Source organism: Oryza sativa, chromosome 1, assembly GCF_034140825.1.
Source record: "Oryza sativa Japonica Group chromosome 1, ASM3414082v1".
Taxonomy (NCBI): Eukaryota; Viridiplantae; Streptophyta; class Magnoliopsida; order Poales; family Poaceae; genus Oryza; species Oryza sativa.
Window position 1 is genome coordinate 18,042,495 of NC_089035.1, and position 16,499 is coordinate 18,058,993.

Consider the following 16,499-nt stretch of genomic DNA (forward strand, 5'->3'; position numbering starts at 1 on the left):
GTTACAATGCATTTTCCACATACCATCTCCATACTTGAGAATTTTGAACTGGCATTAGTTCCCAATAAAAACCCTCAGTTGCCCGACTTACTATAACATTGATTGTTATGTCACTTGTCTGTGGATCAACTCTCAAGCCTCTCATTAACCATCCTTTTATAGAAGGTACACTCCTCTCAACAGGTCTATCAATTCCCCTTTCTGATACAATAAAATCTGACAGATCTACCCCAGTTGGCCTGTAACGGACGTTTCCTGGGCCATGGTAAACTTGGAATATTTGTTTGTTCGACATATCTGTCAACGAAATAACTAGATCATATTACTCTTTCATGCAATAAACATCTACAACGTAATATCTTCTTGTGTATGCCAATGCAACGGTAAAGTATTGATTCCAAACTAGCAGATCTACGTAGTTACCGATATCTACAATACGCACTTCTAGATTAGTAAAACTAAAACCCTAAAAATATAATGCATTTATTCAAACAAAATTTTAAAAAATACACACTATTTAACTCAATAGTCACATATAGGATCTATGAATATTACCTGAAATCGGCGTCTGAATCCGGCAGGGCTTCGCCCCTTCTTCTCTTCTCCTCCCCTTTCTTCTTTTTCTTTTCACTGGATTTGAGGGGGGAGGAATGAGGGCTGGGGGCTGGGCGGCAGGCCTTTTATAGGCAGCGAGGCCTGCCGCCCGGCCAGAGGGCGGCAAGGGGCTGCCTGCAAAATGGCCGGCCCCGACTGGCTTTTTTTTATTGGGGCCCCTTGCCGCCCCAACAGAGGGCAGCAAGGGTTTTCCTGCAAAAAAACCTCCCTCCGTCACCGCCCGTCTCTCCCCCGTTTGCCACGTCAGCTTGCCGCCCCAGAGGTGGGCGACAGGGTCTATTTTTGTAATTTTTTTGGTCGATAGATTATTTCTGTAAATATTTAAAAAAAATCTAAAAATGAAAAAAATTCGGGGAGTGGGAAATTTAGGCCTAATGCAGAAGGGACGATGAAATAGGACCCAAGATGAGTAATTTAAGGCTTCTTCTTTATTTTTTTAATACATATGCGAAGCATAGAGTATATATACTTTTTTTTCAAAAAAATCTTGAGTATACATCTTAATACCCTTGAATCACTACTGGGCCCGCCCATTGGTGCAGTCGAAGCAACGACTGCAATTTTAGCAGCTGCAGTGATTGTCAAACTGAAGATTGAATTCGATGTTGTTCTAAAGAATGGGCGTGTAAATATGAGCACTCCACGTACAGTTAAAAATATATTGCATGTAAATATATTCCGGGAGAAACGACCATTTTCACGTGCAGGACAATCACAGTCAGCCACAGGGCATGTTCAGAACTATTTCATTTTGCAAGCCGAAACGTGGAAATGAACAAGCATATCGCTTACAGATCATACCATTTATCTTACAATTATCATTAAGAGTTATGAGATCACTAATTCAATGAGAAAACAATTAAAAGAGGATCTGAATTAATTTTCCTACTTCAGTAAACTATAAAATCCTTAATTTTCCAACTTTACAATTTCATTAAGCATGGCCAGCACAAATCTCTATGGTTGATGAGATCTTATGATATTGGGATTTCGATCCAAACTATGAAGTGCCATAATAAGGCTGAGTTCTTTTCCCAACTTTTCCAACTCACCTCTCTTGTTTTCCACACGCACACTTTTCAAACCGCTAAACAGTGCGATTATTATAAAAAAATTCTATACGAAAGTTGCTTAAAAAATCATATTAATCTATTTTTCTAAAAAAAAGCTAATACTTAGGTCTTGTTTGGTTCATGGGACTAATCCATTAGTCCATCTATTTTAGTCCCAAAGAATCCAAACATGGGTGACTAAAAGGGACTAAAAGTGCATATTGAGACTAAAATCCATTAGTCCTCTTAGAGCATCCCCAGGAGCTAGACATATTTCATCCTCCAAATACCCATATGGATAGTCATCTAAAAAAGATTCCTCATTCATATCCCTTCCCACTCCAACAGATCATCCATATCCCACCCTCCTATATTTTAATATCTTCCAACTAAACTTACTTTTACTTTTGTATTTTTAAGGGACATATTTTGAACTACTAAATTTTAACGGTGTTATTTATCGCGATAATATTTCAAAATGAGTATATTTAACGGATATATTTTTAATAGATAATTTTTTAATTTATATATTTGAATTGAGTGAAGCATTTTTTGGATATATTCGCAGCAACATCAATAAAATGAACACAACAAAAATATATCAACATTTGTACTCTATTCCTATTTCCTTTTCTCTACTCAGGCAGCACAGTCATGAACATACTGCTACTACTCTTTCTGTAGAGGAAGCATGTGGCTAGCAGGCGCGGTGGCGGGTGAGCTGGCGAGGGGCGGCGGCGGGTGTGTGGCCGAGGGTTGGCAGCGGCCGGGCGGGCGAAGGGCAGCTGGCGAGGGGCGGCCGCGGGCGTGCGGCGGAGGGTCGGCGGCGGTGGGTGTGTGGCTGAGGGTCGGCGGCGGCCAGGCGGATGGGCGAGGGGCGGCGGCGGACAACCGGACGAGGGCGCGGATGGGCGGGGAGGAGGCAGACGGCGGGAGGAGAAGCTCGAGGGCACTGCTGCGGGTGTTCGACGGTGGGAGGAGAACCTGGGCGCGGGTGGCTGACGACGGGAGCTCGTGCTATCGCGAAACCTCCAGATCTGGTACGCCTATTCCTCCCCACCTTCACTGCTCTATGGCTCCAGCAGCCAGTGTACCACGGCGTCGCCTGCTCGTTCCGGAGGAGGGCAGGAGCTCGCGACGGATACGGTGGATGGGATATGGCGTGAGGAGAGAGAAACGCCAAATCTCTCTAATATGGAGCACACGCTATTTTTAGATGACTAGATGGAAGATCTGCTGGAGCATCAATTTCCTTAGGACGGAGTACGGGATGGAGTTGCTGCTGGTCATGCTCTTAGAGTTATTTATAGGAACTAAAGTGGCAACCTCTCTTCTCTCTCCCTTGGTCTATGTACCTTTAGTTCCTGGATCCAAACAGTAGGGGACTAAAGTTTTTAGTCAAGAGAGTAATTTTAGTCTAGAGACTAAATGATCTAAACATGACCTTAATTAATCATATGCTAATGGACTGCTCCGTTTTATGTGCGCAGAAGATTTGTTTCCAACCAGTAGGAACGAACACAGCCTAAGGTATCATCAGTCTGTTACACATATTTTTAGGAGCAACCCAACCTGTTTATCATCAGTAATTTGCCACAATGTGCTGTAAAAAGTGGGACTGTTTAAGCAGAGTTCCAGCATGTGGGCTGAAGGTATGTGTCTGAAACTGCACATAAAATTCATATATAAGGGGATAATGAAAATGTCACATAAGATTCATAAACTCAAAGGTTGCTAATAATTTAAAACAAGATCTCGATAAATCATACTCCCTTCATCCTAAAATATAAGCATTTTTAGTATAGCGACAAGTCAAACGTTTTTAACTTTGACTATTAATAGCAAAAAAAAATAAAAACATCAATCATATAAAATTGATGTTACTAGATTTATCATTAAACAAACTATCATAATATGCAACCCTTTTTATTTAAAACATCTTACTTTTATAGATATTGTTGATCAAAGTAGTATCTCGGAGACTGTTCAGAATCCAAAAATGCTTATATCTTGGGACGGAGGGAGTAGCATAACTGTACAAGCGAAAATATTCAGCACAACTGTAAAATCCTAAGTTCACTGGTTGAGTTCAATATTTTCGATGCCAATTTTTTTTTTGACAAAGGGCATATAGCCGTGCTTTACTGAAAGTTTAGGGCCCCTTTTGAATCATAGGATTGAAAAAATAGAGGAATAGGAAAAACACAGGATTTTGATAGGAATGCAAATGTAAAACAGAGAATTGCAAAACACAGGAAAAACACAGAAATGACCGTTTGATTGGACTGCCGGAAAAACGCAGGAATCAGATGAGAGAGATAGACTCAAGGAAGTTTTCCAAGAGGTTAGAGTGGATGTTAAATTTCCTATGATTTTCCTCTAGAATCGTAGAAATAGGAAAGTTTCCTACGTTTTTCCTTTTTTCATTCATACGAATCAAAGGCATAAATAGTGTAGGATTTCAATTTCTTTGTTTTTCCACTATTTTTCCTCCAATCCAAAGGGGCCTTAAGGTTTGAGATACAGCAGTTCACAACTGGGTTTGCCAGCTAAACAAACAAAGCCCAGAAACACAAAAAGGCCTTATCCTGCAAAGAGAAGTACTACAAAACCAAAAAAGGGGCAGAAACGGCAAGCACCCGACAGCTACAGAAGCTAAAGCACAAGATTCTCACACAACTTCAGCTTCCCACGTTCATGTTTTGGTTTAACAAATTGTTTAGTGTGCCCCAATATCAATACGATCTAAAATTACACAATTATCGAACTTCAATACAAAGAGAAGTGGCATACAATTAACAAAACAATATGCAGATTTACACTAGCACTAATACTTTTCACACGCAAAACCGGTTGAAGGTGAAGCCACAATTTTTACCTGAACTTCACGGAATCGGCGACAGCGCAATAAGACATCATCGAATCAGGGTTCAGCAACGGCGGGGATGACCCTGGTGGGGGCAAGATGGGGCAGGCATGACGAGGACAAACAGCGCGGGACACTGTGCCGACAAAGCCTCCGGATACGATTTTGCTAAACGTTAGATGGCCATAAGGCTCAAGGCTCGGCACGGCCATCTGGCCCGACCCAAACATGGCATGGCATGACTGGTGACGGGTTCGTGCCGGCCCAGCCCGACAGTTGAGCCATGCCTGTGCAGATGACTTGGCACGGTGGCGGGCCGGCCCAGCATGGCACACGGTCCAATGAGTAGCAAGAAAAATAGTAGAGGGACCCAAAATAAACTTAGTTGCCATATAAACTTATCGCCTAAAGAGAAGAGGGATGCAAAATAAACTTATACCAACCATATAAGACTTGGAAAAAGTACACCGAAGGTCCCTGAACTTGTCATCGAGGTAAAAAACGTCCTCAAACCGCAAAACCAAATATTCGGCGTTCCTTAACTAATCAAAACCGGTCACAATAGGTCCTTCGGTGGTTTTGAACCCAGTTTTATCCGACGTAGTGGTTGAGTCAGCGTGGGATCCACGTGGGCGCCACATGTCAGGATGCCACCTCATTTCTCTCTTTCCCCTCTTCTCTCGCAGGCCGATTAGCAACGGGCGGGGCTGAGCGGCGCCCGACAGAGGTGGCGTGCGAGCGCGCGGCGGCTGGCGGAGCAGAGCGACAGCGGGCGAGTGCGTGACGGAGGGCGAAGCCGCCGTACTTCCCCACTGCAGCTGCCGTCATCGGGAGGAGGAGCCGCCCTCGACCACGCGAGGACGCAGCCGAGACTAATCGACAAGACAATGATGGACGCTCCGCCGAGCAAGCGCACTTGCATCACCGCCGGCAGCAGCGGCGGCAACGACGATGAGGCCGATGCCGATCGGCTAAGCTAGCTACCACTGTCGGCGGCGGCGAAAACAAGATGGCGGTGCAGTGGGACAAGCTCGAGTCCATCGCCTACCCGCTGCTGCTCACCCACCGCACCAGGACACTCGAGAGGTTCTGGATGTCCGTCAACGTCGCCCGCGGGATGGACATGGGATGCCCTCCGCCACGTCGTCCGGTGGGTGCACTGCGGTGTCCAGTGCTTCTCCGCGCCGGTGGAGGTGGAGGTGGTGGCCTAGCTCACTGCTTTGTCGGCGCCCGGCGGCTCGTCGACCTAGACCTCCCCGCTGCCTCCACCGGTGACTGCTACTACTACCGCCTCCGGAGGCTGCACCTCACCGGCGTCTCGCTCGGAGGCCGCTTCGTCGAGCAAGTCCGGTTGCGACTTCCGGTCTGGAGGACCTGCGGCTCAGCCATTGCGCCACGAGCTTCGCCGATATCGCGTCGCGGACGTTGACGAGGCTGGTCATCCACGGCAATGCCGGCCGCGGCAGCGGAAGCAGTGGGGAGCTAGCGTCACGGCTCCCCGACTCTCCTCCCTGTGCCTCCTCTCTCACTGGCCTCCACCGTGCCTCCGTCGTAGGCCTCGGAGCCACCGTGCTTTCCTGCTGCAGCCGCCGCCCGCCACCGCCCGCGGCCATCGCAGCTCCGCCCTCCTCCTCTCCCGCGATAGAGAAGACTGAGAGAGAGGAAGGGAGTGAAGAGAGGAAAGAGAGATGAGGTGGCATCCTGACATGTGGGGCCCACGTGGGTCCCACACTGACTCAGCCGCCACGTCGAACAAAACCAGGGTCAAAACAGTCGAAGGACCTATTGTGACTAGTTTTGATTAGTTAAGTGATGCCGGATATCTGGTTTTGCAGTTTGAGGACATTTTTGTAACTCTATGATAAGTTCAGGGACCTTCGGTGTACTTTTTCCTATAAGACATAGCCCAAAGAGATGAGGGAGGCGAAATAGACTTATTCTATGGAGAAGCATAATGGGCTATCATGCTTTCGGGCTAACCCGGCACGACCCGAGTCTTATTGGGCCGTGCCTAGGCCGTTGGTTCAGCTTGTGGGCGGGCACGGCCCGGCCCGACGTGTAGGTCGAGCCGTGCCGGCCCGATTGACCTCGATTCGGGCCCAGTCGTGTTTGGGCTGTGCTAGGCCGGATGGCCCATTTGGCCATCTATACCAACGGAACTGCGATTCGAGCAGGTCTCACACGTAGAGTCGGTGCCACTCCTTCAGATCAATGCATTAGATCGCTTCTCAGCTGTTGAATGAAATGCAGCATAGTTAGATGAATATAGAGCTCTACCCATCTCACATACAGGCACCGGGTGAGGCTTGTACCACGGGAGGCCATTCTATTTTGTACTATAAGTACAGCACTAATACAAGGCAATCATCTTTGTGTGCTATTCTCTCTTTGCTTGCACTCTTTCAGGATAGAAAGACTGGAAAGGCATGTGAACCGTTTGAACCGGTAGAACCGGGCGATTTTGAGTGAACCGGCTATTAAACCACCTGGTTGAACCGACAAGGCTGGACCACTCTCAAAATGGGCCACATCAAGGCCCAATTACTTAACTAGCCCACCTTACCATGGTTCTTTTGGCAAAAATAAGAGGAAAAAGTTGCTCCATGAGGACTCAAGTTGAGTCACTCAACCCCTGGTCTCCATGTTCAAAGCGAGCTGCGCTAGCCAACTAACCATCCAAGCAACTATATTTTACAACACATATATAGGGAGCATATATTTTGTGAATCGTGGTTAAACGGTCTGACCAACGGACCGGTGAACCAAGGGATCGACCGGGTCACCAGTCGGTCTGGTTTTTCATACTATGGCAAGTACCCGTGCGCGTAGGTGCTCTCAATAGAGAATATAAATAGAAGAGAGAGTTCACTCTGCTATCTATCCCGGAGATGCGAGGTTAACCAGCACGAGAGAAACTTAATGGCTCTTCTGTAACGGCTCTCCGCCAGGTACGTTAAAAAAACGTAACACCTAGAAGGAGAGCACCAGTCTCGTCTTGGCGCGCGTGTGGCAATCCCACCACCACCTCAACCGCCCAACGGGTGCTCTTAATTAGCAACCTATTTAAGTCGAGGTCCCTCCACATTGCTTTCCAATATGATATTAATCCCTTAACACTAATTATGAATTCATGAAATTTACTAGAATTAAATTGGACCTAGTCCATTTAATTATAATGTTTCGTGAATTATGTGGTGAATTAGAAAAATGCCAACCATGTCATTTGACCTGTCCAATTTCTAGATTTATATGGTTACTATGTAGAGATGCTTTTATCTGGAATAATAAGGCTCCTTTAATTTCTGATCAGTTCTTTGAAGATGCTCTTATCTGGAATAACAGGAGATATCAAAAGTCAGGAGGATAAAGTGAAGATGCTGCTTGCTGGCAACTCTGGATTACCAGGAATCGGCTAATATAAACCGTGGAAGAAGGCTCGGCTGCTGGGTGCTTCCACGTCAGAATGAAACAGTATGGGATTTACTGTTTTCTTCCCTTTCAGTTGCAATTGGTTTAGAGGAGGGGAAGTGTTTACACCTAAATTTGGCACCTAGAAGTAAAATAGGAAATATTGCCAAAGTTTAGAAGTATGTCGGTTTCCTCCGAGTAGGCTGGTCTAACCGCCGTGTGTTGGCAGGTCAGACCGCCGGTTGAGGGCCGGTCAGACCGGCGGCATGTGGCCGGTCTGACCAGCAGGTCCGAGTCTGAGTGTGTTTCACCGGGTCTCGAAGTTTCCTTGCTCGGGAAGGAATGTTTCAGGTTTCCTTTGGATTCTATCCCGAGTTGGACGTGGATGAGGGTTTGTAGAGGGCAAGACCAACCCCTATATAAGGGACATGCCGGTTCAATTGTAACTAATCAATCTACAATCAATCAATTGAATCGTTTTTCATATTGCTTTTAGTTTTCTCTTAGTTTGTCCATCTCTGTTGATTTGCGCCGTAAATCATCCGCCGCCGCTGTGAGAGTGCGACACTTCTTTGTAGGTTTGTCCTGAAAACCTTCCGTTTTACCCACGAGACGGGTAGTTATCTAGGAATCGGCTCCGCTAGCCGGTTTAGTTATCAAAACCTATCTTGGTATAGCTTTTGCTAGATCGAAGTGATTGGCGACTCTAGAATCACCGCAAGGCGTTTAGGTGTTGTGATCGTGCTTGTCAACTTGTCATAGAAAGTTGCCAACAGGAAGCTTACGTGATAAGAAATACGATCTGCTAATTCTAGAATTCTACGCAACTTTTCATCCGAGGCATCGCTACTCACTCCGCTTTTCTGGTCTCTCTTCACGCGGCGCTCCGATCCTCCTGTCCTCTCACCGCCGCCACCACCTGCTTTGGCTTGGTCAGTGATGATGATGGGGAGCTCCGGCGCCGGATCAAGCACCGTCTGTGAGCGATCCCTGTATTGATCCCTGTATTAATTCTTTTATGTTCTAGGGTTGTGCGGTCTAACCCGGTTCTTGGTCCGACCTCCTTCTGCTGCGCTTCTTCGCCCGATCTGGTTTCGCCTGTTGTTGATGCAAGGTACGAATTGGTTTGGATTGATTCAGTGATGTTTCGGCGTGGATTGCTGATACCGATTCCTATTGCTATTAATTTTGGCAGGAATATTGATTTGATCAAGCGTGGTACTTTCTTAGCGCTCGATATTCATGATCTAGGGATGGCAATTGTGCCCGTTTACCCGTTTGTAGAAACCCCATTAAGATTGGGTATGTTCTTGGGTATTTTGTTGGGTCAAATGCTATACCCGATGGGTAAACAGGCATGTGCATAGGCAAATACTACTCATTACCCACTTTGTCCGTTTACCCGCTAACTAATCTGTCATGTGGGGTCATGAGTTAATATTATCCTCATCAATTTATAACACATCCTTGCGTTACTATGATCTTATAGTAGGGTCATGAGAATTCTCTATAGCCATCGGGGAGGATGCCAGAGACCATCCCCAAATCCAATCTCTCCTTACTCCCTTCCTATTCGCTCGATGAGAAAATGGATCATATGCCACTATATATGTGGGGTTTCGTGAAATGCAACTCAATAAAATATAATGAATAAAATACCACTTAGTATGTTGCCTACCAGATAAAATGCCACTTTGAGTTCTAACCATTTTATGACCAAAATACCCCTGACTATAGAGAAGGGGGAGCGCCAGGGAGGGCCGGCCGGGTAGCAATGGAGGCCTCACTGGGTTGATATTAGTGATATACCCTATAGGCAATCATAGAGATGATTGTATCATCGACTTTGTTCCTTGAAATAGATAACTCATTATTGGTTAATGAATATGTGATTCTTTCATGAGACTCTTTATGTTATGTGTTGCTATTTCTAAAGGATCCTGATCAAATATCATATGTGGAACAAATATGTTTAGATGATCAGCAAATGTATTAATTGATGATCATGTCTCATGGATCATGGTATAGAGATACCAAATTAATAATGTGGACACATGTTAGTGAACATGTTGTTGGATAGACCCAACATGAGACACTGCAAGAGCCATATGTGTTGTGTCATCAGTGATCTCATTTAGTGTTGATGTTGAATCCTTAGACCTGAGATTATCATGGTTCCCAACATGTGTAGTAGCTTACTTAGGGACTGCTAAACGCTACTCTGTAATTGGGTAGTTATAAAAGTAGTTATCGGATATGCTATGAAACATGTAGTGGAATATGAATAATCAAGATGGGATTTGCCCCTCCTATGGAGAGATATCTCTGGGCCTCTCGATGTTGTAGATTATGGAAGTGCATGGCCATGCCAAAGGTGATTGAGGAGTCAATCACAAGTTATATAATCTATCAACAGGTTCGAGTGAATGATTGAGCTATTAGAGGATGGCACATATCTAGCCTTGAGCTTAATCGATATCGTGAGGCAAAGGAGTTCATACAAGTATACACTAGAGATTCAGCCAATATGATCTTTATGTATGTCCGGTGGGTCAATACGTTCTGCTAGGGGCCGCTGTTGTCGCGTGGACCGAAAAGGAGTTTTCGGGTTACAGCCGAATATACATGAACCTACAGAGTCGCACGCTTAATGGGCCAGAATAAGGGGATTGGATGTAGATCCAATATAAGCTTAATTCGGATAGGGATCCGAATAGGAGTCCTACGGGCCTTGGAGGCCCGAGTGATGGATCCTATATATTCGTGAGGGGTGTGACCGGCGGAGGCATTGCATCACGTGAGAAACCCTAGCCGTCACTTCCCTCCCCGAGCAAAACCCTAGCCACGCGCGGGTGCTAGCACATCTGCGTATGGCGTTCCGGCCCTGTACGTGTGGATACCGGTAGAGGCGCTGCTGGTTTGCGGTGCTGATCGGCATGGGAGTACGGCGAGGAGAACACACGAGGAGGAGAAGGTCGAGCCGGTGCGATCGACTACTTCCTCTACATCGACGCGCGCTACTTCGCAAGAATTCCTTCGACTTCTTAGCGCATTTTTCCGCTGTACAGCGCGTTGAGTGGTAATGATCTATGATCTAATACTTTCATGGTTACTGGTTTATGCGATAGAACATTTTGATTTATGCTATCGTAGCCTACGCATATCCCAACAGTTGAACCATCGCTTGTGTGGGGAAGCCACGTATGGCCGCCATGGCTAGCCCATGCACATGTCGGGCCAAACTCAACATGGTCAGCGTTGATTCGGTTACAACACTTCCAAAGAGAAGGGCCCCTACGTACTGTCCGGAAAGATCAAGCATCTCGATCACGGATCTACCTGTCGCCTACCACCTCAACCTCAAACAGAAGGTGATCACCATTGCTGCCTTAGCCCCAAAGAGACCGCCTTCGTTGCGGAAACCAGCGGTCATCGTCCCCGTATTTGACAATAGGGTCAGTAGATCCATGTCATCGCTGCCACTACAGCCGTTGTCATTTAGGGCCTCATCGTTTGGATTTTTTCGTAATAAGCCAAAACGGCTTATTAGAGAATAAGAATGAATTTGTAGCTAAAACTTTTATATATATGTTCTCGGTGACTTAAAAGCCAATGCTGAAAAAGAAACTACGTTGAAAATATCTTAAAATCAATGTCAAAATTAAGTTTGAAAATTCAAATTTTGGCTTTTTCTTTGGTTGAATAGACCATCCGATGGAAGCTTACATCTTGCTGGGACTTATGGAATGAGAAGGCTCTACTGCCACCACGGTCCTTGCAACCGCACAGTCTGCTCCAGTGGTGGCGAAGCAGGGAAAGGACTGGAAGGAAGCGGTGGTAGTGCAACATCGTCGACACCCGAGTCACTCGACAAGAGCGACACGAGGACAAGATATCTGGTACAGGGGTTCACAATCCCAATACCGGATCAAAAATCACTCATGGGCGATATCTTTAGATTTTGTGGAAACCATTGATAAATCGACAAAATCCGGATAAATCTTGTCAAAAATTTAAACTTCTGTTTGATTCTTTTTAACTTAACTAAAAACGGAGCGGTTTGTTTTTCCGACCTGGTTCAGGAAGTTCGGAATTCGGATTGTAAACCCTAATTTGGTATAACTCTGTTAAAGTGTAAAATAGATATGATTCAATTATTTAGAAGCTCTGAAAGGAAGGGGATTATTTTGTTTCGAAACACAATACGGGTCCAGGTACCAATATAAACACGTGCACACTCACCCTTAAAAATGCACATACACATCCTACCTCTATGAGTATCTTCAAGATTGAGCTAGCATATCACATATCTTCATATTCACAAAGTCACCATTGGGTCTCGCAGTCGGTGGTATGTCGTGTACCAGTGAAAGAATACTTAGTCGTAAATGCGAATGCTCATGTTAAGACATGTACCTAAATGGATAGATTTTACCAAAAAAAATGAACTAGCTGAGCTACGTTCACTTTGTGAAAAGAAGAGGATTATAATTAGAGATGAAAACTATTGGAAACGGAATCATTTTTTATTATTTTTAATGAAACAGTCGGAAATGGTCAGAGAAATTCTCTATATTTAAGAATTTCACTGTTTAGTATTAACTTCAGTGTGATGGTGACAAAAATTAGGAAAAACTAAATTTTAAAAAGGTAATAATCGATAAAGATATTTCTATTATATTAATTATTTAATTTTATGGAAGGGAGTAGCTATATTTATGGACTCATATTTTTTTTAAAAAAAAGTCAGCATACATTTACATTGTAAGTCTCTAAATTACCTATGTAATTTTAGTGTGTTTACAATGTAAATACCAAAATTACAAGTAAATATCAAAATATCGGTATCGATCCGGTCAGAAAATTTCCTACCGTTTTCATCTTTAATTATAATTCATCTAAGATCAGACTTCTTCCTTTGTTACACATTCTTATATGATTCTTATAATAGTGTTGCTTTCCACTTTGCCTATCAACTACAGCTTGTTGCTCCACTAAGCCGTTGACTATAGCAGGACTTGTAAAGGTGTACAAAAGATATACACAGTGGCAGACACAAAATATTCTGAACCTTGGCGAGTCGTCGAGCCCGGCCGATTGCTCAGGATCTCTGGGCCCCTAGGTCTGCCGCTGAATGCACCCTATCTGAACTCTTGTCAATAGATACACCAATATCATGAAGAGGTCCTAGGAACGTGGAACAGTAACAATTGGTGGGAAGAATATCAGATGGAATCCACCAATTTAGTGAAACCATGACACTAATACTACACTAAATATGCCTACAACTTAAAACAATTTACCAAATGCAAGATTGATAGTACACTGTATTATGTAAAATTTCAAGATCAATCTTAATTTCGCTGGGAAGTTATGAAATTGACAAATAACGAAGCGAGCACGGTCGAAACAATTTAATTCGGTTGCTTACGATTTGATATCACTAGTTATGAATTTCATATATTTCAAAGAATTGCGTAGTATTAAAATTAGCAGATTACCTACACAACACATGGTATGTTCTATAACTTTCTGAAAATTCTTCACAGTTTGTACAGTGGTTTTCACAATTTGATTGGGCTGGTGGTTCCGCGGTACTTGACGGTCCCTGCTGAGTGCCCAGTGCACACGGTACCATCGAGCTGGCTAGCCACGATGAGCTGCCGATTCACTATTGCTCTCACTCACGAATTTCGATTCTGTCAGCGAAATATAATTACACTCAGATTAACAGATAGCCAGAGAGGGTCATTAAAAAAGCTAGTAACTTTTCACATTATGTGCATGGTGGTTATTCACATGAAAGGGAAAAAAAAAGACTAGAAGTGCTTTCTCTTCTTTCTTTTTTTTTCTTTTTTCTTAATCTGATCTGAAAGCAAAATTTAGACCCGATCCAGAATCCCTTGGTCCTCCTCATTTGCCATGGCCTTGTCCCCTTTCTTGTACTCCCCATAGACGTAGGACGAGAAGGCCCAGAGGCAGAGCAGCATGGCCACCGCCTTCTCCGGCCCGAACTCGTCGCCGAACACCACCACGCCGCCGGCCACGTTCACCGCCAACAGCGCCGTCATGCAGATGCCGCCGTGCAGGGACGTCGTCAGGAACACCGTTCCGGCGGTGCCAAGAAAGCACAGCTGCCAGCTAAGCACCGCCGCCCCGACCACCGCGTAGTAGGCCGCCGGCGACAGATCCCACGTGGCCTCCACGCCGTCCCACGGCCACTTGCCCCCCGCGGACGACACCATGCCGGCCGCGCCGACGGCCGTCGCCACCGCCTCCATAATCACCTGCGCCTCCACCACCATCCGGAAGCCCGTCACCCCGCCGTGCCGGTACACGAGCTCGGCCGCCGGCAGGTAGAGCGCGAAGAGCAACGCCGCGCCGAGGGTCGCCGCGACGCCGACGAGGTAGTCCGGGCTGGTGGCGTCCGCGCCGCCGCCGCCGCCGCCCGCGCCGTGGCGGAGCGCGAGGAGCAGGGACGAGAGCGTGAGGAGCACGACGGCGTTGAAGTTGGCGAAGGAGAGCGGCACGCGGACGAGCGCCGCGGCGAGCGCCAGCGTGAAAGCCAGCTGCATGGAGAGGAGTAGCGCCGTGGTGGACACCGGCAGGTACGAGGTGCCGCACGAGTAGAGCAGGTTGTTGAGCCCCATCACCAGCCCGAGCAGGACGCAGTACATCACCAGGCGCGGCGTGAACCCGGCGAACGGCCGTGACGCCGGCCGCCGCGCGCACATCAGCGGCAGCAGGAGCGCCGGGAATCCCGCCGACTGGACGAGCGTGGCCAGCCACCGGTCGGCGCCGCCGTGCGCGAAGTAGAACCGAGAGAGCAGGCTGGACGAGAGCGACCCGACAAACAACGCCGCGTAGTTCGCCGCCAGCAGCAGCGCGCCCCGCGCCGCCCTGCTCTTGAGCACAGGGAACTCCACGGCCGCCGGCGGGGAGCAGAGTAAGAGGCGGTCGTCATGGTGGGCGTGGGCGAGGAGGGGAGTGGTGGGAGAGTGGAGCTTGGCGGCTGTGTCCATCAAGAGTGGAAGGTAAGGGAGGGGGAGAGGGACAGGATGGGGGTTTGCAGTTTGCTGCCTTCCTTGATGTTTATGGTCGTCTGCAAAGGCAGAGAGGCATATTTCAAGGGATTTTGCAAGGTATTTTCTGTGTAAATTGAGCACCGTTATATTAAACCCAAGTTGGTGGCACACGACATGGACTCGTCGATGATGGATCGTACTACGGGTACTCCAGTGGAGTGCAATTATTTGCTCTCAAAAGGATGCCGCCCTTCGCTATCACTGATGTGTCCCTTCTTCTTTTTTTCCCCTTTTCTTTTGGGGTCCTACATGGCAACATCCTCCGTATAGATTAATAAGCTTGTGTCTGAATTTCCCTTGAATAGTTATGTATTAGTACTAGTCTCCAACGATCAATCATCAGCTCTGTATGTATTACTAGTAGGAGTATCTCTGTACTCTCTGAAGAACGAACGATGGAGTATGTAGTGTGTACAAGTATTATTTCTTTCCCCTCTGTTTTTGGATGATTGCTGGGGAATAATATCTCGCTTGTCTCACATGTGAGACACAAGGGGGAGAGAAATTCCTGTGTCTGTGTGTCAGGTGCCCGGAAAACTCGCTAGAAACGTCTGTGCTATGCACCCAGCAGAGCACTGAAACAGCACATTTTTTCTGGCATCCGGAGCGTTGTCGTTACCAGGGAGTGTTGGGGGCGATTTTTCTTTTCTTCACAGCTATGACGACATCGCGTGATGAACTGGTGACAGACAAGCTTTTGTTATTGGGGGGATATTCTGTGCTGCCAGGTCTGTTCTTTCGTGCAAACATCTTCTGAAAGAAGTCCCCTATAGTGCAGTGCAAAATTACGCAGAACATCCGTGTGCATCAAAGTATAATTTAGCATCAAAGTATGCATAATTTATACAGTATGCTTCCAAACACAAGCTACAGAAGGCTTAAACAAACACATGTACACGTCGCAATATAGTACTATAATATAATAGAGAAAACAGGACGAGAAACAGCAGGCGTACGTTGGACAGGGAGAAGCTTTGGTGGAAGGTTTCGGTGGGCATGAAATCAATCGGTCAGATGGGATCTACTCCCTCCGTCCTTAAAAAAAAAAAATCCTAAATTTCCGTGTCCAATTGTAATTGTCCGTCTAATATGAAATTTTTTTATAATTCGTATTTTTATTGTTGTTAGATAATAAAACATGATTAATATTTTATGCGTGACTTGTTTTTTTAATTTTTTTTATAATTTTTTTAAATAAGACGGACGGTCAAACGTTGGACACGGAAATCAGGGTTTGTCTTTTTTTTTTTTTTTTTTTTGACGGAGGGAGTATATCTGTATCTATGTATGCAGAAGAAGAAGAAGAAGTGAAGAAGAAGATGCATGGTCCATCTGCCGGCGGAGGGGCGCGACAACAAAGTGATCGAAAAGGCAGCGACCTACCTATGCAGATCGTAAAACATGATCGGACATGGGCCCAGCCGTTGCAGCTTTTCAAGAGCCGATTGCCCACAGACCGTGGGACAAAAACCT

The 16,499-nt window shown here is 46.0% G+C and overlaps 1 protein-coding gene and 1 non-coding gene across 2 annotated transcripts; one reads left to right on the top strand and one right to left on the bottom strand.

Annotated features, from left to right (window-relative positions):
* The first annotated feature begins 7,985 nt into the window (after positions 1 to 7,985).
* LOC107280758 (uncharacterized) lies at positions 7,986 to 9,834 on the top strand. The gene is made up of 2 exons (XR_003242645.2): positions 7,986 to 9,055; positions 9,137 to 9,834. It is a non-coding gene; the product is annotated as an uncharacterized protein (transcript).
* Positions 9,835 to 13,692: 3,858 nt separating this feature from the next.
* Positions 13,693 to 15,001, bottom strand: LOC4324489 (probable purine permease 4). The gene has a single exon (XM_015770988.3). It carries the CDS (start codon positions 14,961 to 14,963, stop codon positions 13,824 to 13,826), a length of 1,140 nt encoding a protein of 379 aa, XP_015626474.1. The 5' UTR covers positions 14,964 to 15,001; the 3' UTR covers positions 13,693 to 13,823.
* Positions 15,002 to 16,499: the final 1,498 nt, after the last annotated feature.

Excerpts from the sequence above, each read along its gene's own strand:
- LOC4324489 (XM_015770988.3), bottom strand. The coding sequence starts at position 14,963 with ATGGACACAGCCGCCAAGCTCCACTCTCCCACCACTCCCCTCCTCGCC.